Below are 9,677 nucleotides of genomic sequence, written 5' to 3' on the forward strand. Positions count from 1 at the left end.
TCATCTCATTGTTATTATCATTAATATTATTCGGTCATAAACATATAAAATATGTAAAATGTATTCACATAATATAAATTATACTACAGCTATTTTTTACTACTTCAACGTATTTTTAATTCATATTTTAAATTACCGCCTAAACCAAGTGTACTACAAAAACTTTAAGGGTTTTTGGTCGACATTTAGGGGTATTTGTAGTTGGTCCTAGGGGGAACATTTTGTAGGAGTTGGCATCACTGCCTGCCGGTCACATTTATGATTTAGCCTTTAGGTATCACTTTACTCTTAGTTGATCAACTAGTCTTTCTGTTTATAGTTTCTTGTTTGTGGATTAATTGAAAATACATCAGAATATTTCTACAAAAATTAGGTTTTAGTTGCTAAATCTTACAAACTAAAAATGGATAAAAGCAAGGAAAAGGAAGAGCAAAGCATAATGGATAAATCCATGAGATCAGTTTTTGGTGTGTTATTATTTACAAAACAATAGCAATACATGCTTAACAGTATTTTTATAAACAATGTTATCTTTGTTTTTAGTCGGGAATATACCATATGAGGCGACTGAGGAAAAATTAAAGGATATATTTAGTGAAGTTGGTCCAGTACTTTCTTTTAAATTGGTGTTCGATAGGGAGACTGGAAAGCCAAAAGGATATGGCTTTTGTGAATACAAAGATCAAGAGACGGCTCTAAGTGCCATGAGAAATTTGAATGGATATGAAATTGGTGGTAGATCATTGAGAGTAGATAATGCTTGTACTGAGAAGTCTAGAATGGAAATGCAGGCTTTGATGCAGGGTCCACAGGTCAGATTTTTTAAATACTTGCCAAATCCATATTCACAAAATACATACTATCCAATAGTCACAAAATACCTTTTTGCTAAAGATTTGTGAATTAACTTAAAATTTTTGCAGAAAACAGACTCCTAAGGGACTTATATTTTTAACCTAACCAACCTCAAGGGTAGGAATACTATTAGGGGTTATGAAAAATTTTAATAAATTCCTTGATTGTTAAATATATTTCAGAAATCATGCGATTTTGTACATATATTTAAAAGGACTTGATATTATATGAAATTTCTTTATAGGTAGAGAATCCATATGGTGACCCTTGTGACCCAGAGAAGGCACCTGAGGCAGTGAGCAAGGCTGTGGCGACATTACCTCCTGAGCAAATGTTTGAGCTTATGAAACAGATGAAACTTTGTATTCAAGTGAGTAAATAATCATTGAAAAGGTAGTTTTAACAATAATATAAAATTAAAGCTGCAGTGCAGTGGAGCAGTGTTGGCCTAGTGGCTTTGGCGTGTGACTCTCATCCCTGAGTTTGTAGGTTCGATCCCCGGCTGTGCACCAATTGACTTCTACTTCTATGTGCTTTCTAAAAAGGTTGTAGCGCAACTGATTTATTTTATGTTTTTATAAAATTAAAGCCCCATTAGATATCAAAATATTTCAGATACCTAACCAAAAATTTTGATGTTTTCAGAATAACCCAACAGAAGCAAGAAATATGTTGCTTCAAAACCCACAGTTGGCTTATGCCTTGTTACAAGCACAAGTTATTATGAGAATTGTAGATCCGGTTACAGCTGTAGTAAGAATTACTTTAATTATTTTACATACTACAATAAATTACTATAAAATATTTTCATGGTTTATTTGCCGAATTATTTTTTTACACAGACTGAAGATAAGATTTAGAGTTCAAACTAATTGCTTTGTATGACTACTGTATGTCAAAAATATATTTGAGGTATGGAAGCCATATTTAGTGCTAAGACTGTTTATGAATGTTTAACAGAATGCATCTACAGTGGTACCTCGATATATGAGTTAAATTTGTTCCCTTGCTCGTATGTCAAAATGCTTGTATCTCAAAGCAATTTTCGCTATTGAAATTAACTGAAATGCCATTAATCTGTTGCAGCCCCCAAAATACCACCTCAGTTGTTTTTGAATAGGAAAATGATTTCACGCTTTAATTCTATAGACATCATCTTCAGACCCATGGTTATAGAAATAAATGTGAGAATGTTTTGTAAATGTACAAAAAGCAAAAAATGCAAACCCAGCTCATCATAATGAGGGAAAAAACAGACTGAGGTGGGTGAACCTGTTAGTGAAGTGTGTAGTATGTGAGTCTTCGTATCTCGAATCTTGCTCTCATTGCAAAGCCAAATTTTGCTCGCTGTGCTAACTGTATCTCAAAACACTCATATATTGAGGTACCACTGTAGTACAGTTTACTTTTAGTTTTTAGTTTTAGTTTTTTTTCACTGTAGGAACAGTCAAAAAATTCAGAAACATTTATTTGTAATATTGATAACAATCTATTAACTAAACCAATGCATTTCTATAAAAAGGTGTATCATTTGAAATTTAAAAAAAGCATTTAATATATAACGGCTTACTTTAAAGTTAACGATTATCTAGTTGATAAAAGGGCCTGGGACTTGTGCTAGACTACTTCTAATTATTATTGTTGGATGATTTGATATTTTTAAAGAGAATCGAGAGTTTTCTATGCCGGCTTTTTCTCTCGGCCTACACCCTCTGTCTTCTTTGCTGATGAGTAGGTATGCCTGCAGATTCAAATTTAATGACGTGGAATAAGTGATACCTGTATCTTATGTTCCATAATAAACATATTATTTTTAAATTAATTTGGAAGTGTTTCATGCAGTCAGTAACTAGAATTTATACATAAGGCAAATGTATGGATCTAAATTCCCTTATATTCATAATTAACACTAATATATACTTGCATAGTTTAGTTAACATGAACAGGAAATACAGAAATAAATCAAAACAATACAAAAACTAAACAATCAAATAGAAACAATTTCATTTTTGTTTGCTATCATTTCTACAACTATGTACTTCAGATAATACATTAATTACTTAATTTACTAAAACATTATTAATACGCTCTTGCTTACCATTGTTGTTCTTGTTCTGTCTAAGCTTCTACAATGTCAACTGCCGGATAATATATTTTGCCCTCTTTTTATGTTGTTAACAATTCCATACAATACTGGTGGAAGAACAGAGTAACATAAATGAAATTGTAAAAAATCCTAACACTTTTATTAATAAAAATTTCTGAAATCAATTTGTGTGATCTTTTTCAGAGTATGTTACATCCAAGTAACCCATTACCACCACTAATGCAGCCGGGAGACAAACCGCAAAGTTATAACCCACCACCACAACAAATGCCAGGTACCTTCCCCTTATTACACAGCATACAGGAATCTTATAAATAAAAATATATATGATAAATTATTAATATTTCTCTCAAAATATTTTTTAAATATGTACATATACAAAATTTAGCCACCAAAACGGTTCCACAGCTATTATTGGTTTTTGACTCGGCAATGAAAGAAATAAAGAAAGAAAAAACTTTATTATTCATAATAAAAGAGGATGTTTACCAACTGTGAGCTGTGTTGGCCTAGTGGCTTCAGCGTGCGACTCTCATACCCGAGGTCGTAGGTTCGATCCCGGCTGTGCACCAATGGACTTTCTTTCTATGTGCGCATTTAACATTTGCTCGAACGGTGAAGGAAAACATCGTGAGGAAACTGACATGACTTAGACCCAAAAAGTCACCGGCGTGTCTCAGGCACAGGAGGCCGATCACCTTCTTGCCTATTAGATTTTCAAAAATGATCATGAAACAGATTCAGAAATCTGAGGCCAAGACCTAAAAAAGGTTGTAGCGCCACTGATTTATTTATTATTTATTTGTTTACCAACTGCATTACTGATAAAATATTCTTACACAAAGTAAAAAGTGGCTGTTTAGAAAGCTTACGTAGTGACAACTTAACATGAAAAGGCTAGTCTTTGAGTGTGTAGTAGTAGAAGTAGCTTGGTAGGATTAAATACTTTACTCGGTTAGAAAACTCATACAGTGAGTTCGTCGCCTTCGAATGCTTTTATTAATGACTATCGCATTATTAAAAGCAGTCATTTTATGATTTGGCATTCTGAAAAGGTGGGAGCTTGTAGTTTATTGTTTATCAGAATGCCAAATCATAAAATCACTGCTTCACGACTGATTTGAGAGCGACCGCCGATGCGAAAACCCCTGTGTGAGTTCGAAAAGTGAGTTACAGAATCGCAGGGCAGTAACGGAGTTAGGTAGAAACAGGACCGTCGTAGGATTTGAGGTCGCGGCAGTGCAACGTTTTTATGTCGATAATATAACGTCATTATAGATAGATGTATTCGGTGTTACCTTATTATATTATTTTTAATTTATTTACAATTTCAGTACAACAACCGCCACTTTTGAATACACCTGTGCCACCTCCCAATCAATATAACCGTAAGTGATAATTTTTTTACTTACATTTATATCTTAATACACCTGGCTTTGTTCGAACACTTATGAGTAGAGAACGGCTGGACCGATTTTAATGGTCACATTGAAAAATTTACGGGGAAAAAATAAAAGAAAGAAAACTTCAATACAAATGTTTGTGGATTTTTCTTAACTGTCAAAAATGTTATGTTCTACCCATTGATATGGTAAACTCTCCCCTAAAATTAAAGAACTTATTTAATAAAGGTTTCGAATTGACAAGATATATATTCGGATAATGGCGAATTTTAGTTTTTAAAATGTAAAATAATATAAGAAATGATATAATATATATTGGTCGTAAAATTTTTAAGCGAGCCTTCAGAAATTTATTTTGAGTAAACTTTGGAAAATATATGAATCATTAAGCGCATTGTAATGTTGATAGTATTAAACGTAGAATTGCAATTCGGTGTTAGAAGTGAACTTAATATTTCTTTTGTATTAATTATTATAAAGTCAGAAATTAAGTTCAGCTAATGTATAAAGACGACATTATTGAGTGTTAGGCGGTACCAAGCTTGGCAGAGCAACATTTGTCAGAATCCATCTTCGAATGAGTAGGAGTAGTAGTTATTAAAACAGCGTAACAGACTGATCACGTTAAAGTGCCGTGTTGGTAAGCTTAGCTTAGCCAAATATCCAAAGACCATTTTAGGATCAAACTGTCACCTGTCAAAATTCACATTGACATAAATTTATTAAATAAATGAGAATATATCATATGAAATCGTCGCAAATTTATCTAATATATATATAATTATATAATATAATTAATAAATAATTAATATAAATTATTGTCTAATATTGTTACAAACCTGCAACTAAAGAATCAGCCCATATTATAGAGGCACTGTGCCTTTAAAATCATGTTCCCTTGGCAGAACATTTTCAATTATACAATTTGGTACCTGAGATATACTTAGCATGACCAACACGTTTTTGGTAATTGATCAATCTCACCCTTACTTCACATGTGTAGCTCGTCCAAATATGGGTATGCCTCCGATGGGAATGGACGTGGATCTTCGAAGCTCTCGTGCCTTAGACCAGGACATGCGAAGTTTGCCACCAGTAATGCCTGGACCGGTTCCGCCGCCTGCGCAAGAGTCAGTATAAATATTATCATTAGCTTTGCGATTACTTACGCCAGGTTTCTGGATAAATGTTTAATCGTGAACCCGGAGTCAATAACAGGCTATTTGACAGTATGAAGGTGTTATTATGACGAATCTGTTTAAACATAGCTTTAATTACATACAACATAGCCTTGTGGAGTAAAATAAGTTGTATACCTAGTCTTGCCATAAATAGTAAAACACGGAACTTTTTTTTCTATTGCAAATAACATTTATTACTTTTGTGTGTTAGTTGTGTGTTACACGTTACACTCGTCTGGACCCGGCTTAATACATAAATATAAAACAATTTAAAATATAAAACCTTATTCGAAGTGGTCTCCATTGGCTGAAATACAGATAGGATTTCTTCGAATCCTTTCCCTTACTGCTTTGACCACCAGATCGCTCGATGCTTGGACGGTCAGATCTTTTTCTTGCACAAACAGAGGTGGTCTCATTGTACCTATTAATAGCCCGGTACACAAACATTTTACTAATACCAAGCGTATGGTTTTAAAAATTGCATTTGGATCCATACCCACTTTGTGTAATGCAATCACAGCGATTCGGTTGTCTTTATCACCGATTTTTGGCGATATTAAAATGGAGTGGATTTTAATATCGCCAAATATTGTACAATGTATTGGCGCCAACATGAGAAAACTCGATGAACAATCATATAAAAATGACAGATTCCAAATTCATATTCAAATTTTCAATTGTAATTGTTTTTATGGCGAGACTAAGTATAATCAATAATTTAAAATGTCTTGACAATGAATTTCCCGCGACCGAACTCATAAACTACCGAACGGATATTTGTAGGCTCTATTACGTACGTCGACTGAATTATAACGATTTATGTTAAACATATCGTCAAAAATTGTTGCCGCAATCCACGCGGAGCTGCGTAAGCTAGTACTGATACAATCTATATACTTATGTTTAAGACCTCCTCAAATTACGGAAAGTGCCTTGGAGAGGTAAGATCTATCTATAATAGATGTTTTATATTGCACCGTAGTTGTTATGCATACAAGTCAAACATGTTAGGAACTATTTGTGACCATTCAGACTCATTACACAATTTATACTATAAATTATGGATCTCTATAATTTTATCGCATATTTTTGCTTTTATTTCTTAAATAATTTCATACAATTTTATTGATTTCTCTTTAAGTCCATAAACAAGTTTGGCAGGTCACAGACTAGACTATTGACAAGTCTATGGTTTTAGTGTTGTCTGAAAATTGCATGTGCAACATTATGTGCCTATAGCGAATAGAACAGATTCAAAATTTACTCCATTAAGAGGGTATTGTCAAGACGATTTATATTGTATTTTAAGTATTTAAAACATGTTTAAACAACTAATGATACAATTGATTACATAGGATGTTCCCTCGGGATCCTCGTCTAGCAAACATGCAAAGTTTCAACTCGGACCCGCGAGTGAGATCCAACGATCCCAGAACACAGACCAAGATGCAACAACCACGTGAGTATATAAAAATATAATTGACGTATATATATAAAAATATGATTTAATTTTTTTGACTTTACTGACTCTGTCGTGTATTAAAACAATTATTGCTTTGAGGATGCCATTACAACTAAATTTGATTTCTCCTTCGTGCCTTCTCCATCTACACGACACTGGCGAAGAACCTTGTGCCCAGTTGGCACAAATAAAAGCCATTAAAAAAAAAGTTGGAAATTTGATTAACATGAAATTCGAAAAGATAAGATACATATGTGCATTTAATGATAGTAGCTTACTTTTACGTAATTATGTTTTCGCAAAATTTTGCTAAGTGGTCACGTATACATTCTAAATAAATCTATGGTAATCTTTATTCAATCAAAAACCTTGAATCTTTTTTTGTAAGGTATAGTTAAACCCTTTATAGGATTAGGTTTTTTAGTCTTGATAAAAAATCAAAAAACCTAGTTTTGTGTGTACGGAAGTCATTTTATAATAAAAGTCAACCAATTTTATCCAAAACATAATTTAAAAAATTAAAAATACAATTATAACATATACAAGACAATACAAGCACACAATAAAATAAAATAAAATTTATAGAAATTTGTTGGCACTTAAAGCATAAAAAAAAAGAAAAATCATCAGCAAAACAGCGAATTAGGTTCGAGAAAGGGACCCCACAATGCTTCCTCTAAAACCGATTTAAGTTAGAACACTTATTTAAGTTACATAATAAAACTTAATCTAATACATCATATGACTCTTTTTTGGTAATTAGCGTGTCCTGTGACACATAGGTTTCTTCCAGCTGCTTCCATTTTTTCTGATGTTAGCTCTTCTTGTCCAAGTTGTGCCTCCTATTCTCTTTATATCGTCTGCCCATCTCTTGCTCTGTCTTCCGCTTTACCTTTTTCCATCGCGTTGTTGCCTTTATCAATTTCAACCTGCTATCTCTCGTCATGTGCCCGTTTTTTATTTTAGTTTAGCTTTTATTAGTAGGTACATATATTTCGAGATTTTTATGTTATTTTGTTGAAGTTTTATGCACTTGTACTTTACCCTCAGTAGGTATTTATTTTTTTCGTTTCCTATGTTTGGAAGAAATCGCTTGATATCCATAAAGCCGCCCATTGCCTCATAACTTATGTAATATGGGTTTTTTATGTTTAAGGTAACGACATAAATAAGGGATCAGAAACAAATGCACAACTATGTCTGCCTATGATCCGTATGGTTATGTTATTTTCAGCTCCCCAAATGCCGCCGGGAATGCCCAGTGCCGCGCAAGCGAGAACTATCCAAGGAATACCTTCTGGGGCCTCTGACCAAGAGAAGGTTAGGACTTAATAACATTTTACTAGCATTGTCTACGACTTTACATCACAATCATTAATGCTTTCTAGCGTTGGCTTTGAGAGACCAACTATGTCTTAAAAACCCTAAGTAAAATGATAAAAGCCTTAAAAGTGCCTAGTGTTTTAAATCTCACGAACATTCTCGCCAGTAACTTGGTCTTAGGGAGCGTTCAAGTATTATGTAACGAATTTTGGAGAGGGGTAGTCTTTTTGTAAAACGTTACGATACGGGGCGGGGATTGAATTACGCGGTATTGTTAATATTATTTTCGACTTTCCAGTACTTTACACATAATGGTAACTTTTAGGTATAAAGACAAAGAGTCTCTAGATGGACACGAAACGTTTTACGTTAAACGTTAAACGTATACTTGGGTACAGAAAAACGTACTGTACTTCGGCACAGAAAAACGTTACGGCGCGTTACATGGGTAGGGGGGTCCATAATCTTCAAAAATTGCGTGACGTAATACTGGAACGCTCCCTTACACTAAAAAATCAACACATCTCGGACACAAAAGGCTGAGGTGATCAGATTGTAAGCAAGTAGGATTATAAGTTAAAGAAAAAATTAAGAAACATGTAATCCAAACCCCATGACGGGTTGTAGCGCCCGTATTACTATTACTTCGTTGGTAACTCAAACTTTACCTATAGGAATATAACTATGAATGTCTTACTATAATAATATTGTTTCAGGCTGCATTGATTATGCAAGTACTGCAGCTGTCAGATGAACAAATCGCTCTACTTCCGCCGGAACAGCGCTCCAGTATTTTGATGCTTAAGGAACAGATTGCTAAGAGTACTCAACGTTAAAATTGTGGTTATTAAATGAGTAATAAAATGGTTATAATGAATCGTGTTTTTTTTGGAAGTTGTAGTCTATTATTAATGGGTATATATCATTGATATACAAAAAACCCAAGATGCACACTCAACGTCAAAAAAACGTCCTCAAAAAATAAGCGCAACATTCTAAATTGTGCGCTCATTTCAAATAGTCTCGCGTCTAATAAGTGGAGTCTATGTTATTTATTTGTGTTTTTTTTATAAATAAATTTATGTACTTTTGAACTTTTTTGTGTGTAGTTTTTGACAAATATATTTACGCTATATAAAGTGTAGGTCAGGAGGTAGCCAATTTAACATTTTTTTTTAATTTAAAGAAAAAACTTTTTAACCGGATTAAAGTTATGTATTATTATAAATTTACAACTATTTAACATCCAACACCTTTTGTCTTCAGTCACCGTGACCACGCACGCTGTAAAGCACCCGAAAAGTCGGATAAATTTAAAATTATGTTAAATAGTTGTAATTAAA

General features: G+C 33.4%; 1 protein-coding gene across 1 annotated transcript; it reads left to right on the forward strand.

Moving 5' to 3' along the window:
- Window positions 1–261: 261 nt before the first annotated feature.
- On the forward strand, window positions 262–9,211 carry LOC125049768 (cleavage stimulation factor subunit 2 tau variant). The gene is made up of 10 exons (XM_047649214.1): window positions 262–467; window positions 544–812; window positions 1,100–1,225; window positions 1,501–1,608; window positions 3,146–3,236; window positions 4,297–4,350; window positions 5,369–5,495; window positions 6,905–7,008; window positions 8,246–8,331; window positions 9,051–9,211. The coding sequence occupies exons 1-10, from the start codon at window positions 404–406 to the stop codon at window positions 9,168–9,170; spliced, it is 1,149 nt and encodes a 382-aa protein (XP_047505170.1). The 5' UTR covers window positions 262–403; the 3' UTR covers window positions 9,171–9,211.
- The last annotated feature ends 466 nt before the right edge of the window (window positions 9,212–9,677 follow it).

This window comes from Pieris napi, chromosome 5 (assembly GCF_905475465.1).
Source record: "Pieris napi chromosome 5, ilPieNapi1.2, whole genome shotgun sequence".
Taxonomy (NCBI): domain Eukaryota; kingdom Metazoa; phylum Arthropoda; class Insecta; order Lepidoptera; family Pieridae; genus Pieris; species Pieris napi.

What these genes read in the sequence shown, in the direction of transcription:
- LOC125049768 (XM_047649214.1), top strand. Translation starts at nt 404, where the DNA reads ATGGATAAAAGCAAGGAAAAGGAAGAGCAAAGCATAATGGATAAATCC. An exon ending in ACCTCCCAATCAATATAACC is followed by an intron (nt 4,351 to 5,368) that starts GTAAGTGATAAT and finishes TCACATGTGTAG; the next exon opens with CTCGTCCAAATATGGGTATG. An exon ending in GTTCCGCCGCCTGCGCAAGA is followed by an intron (nt 5,496 to 6,904) that starts GTCAGTATAAAT and finishes TTGATTACATAG; the next exon opens with GATGTTCCCTCGGGATCCTC.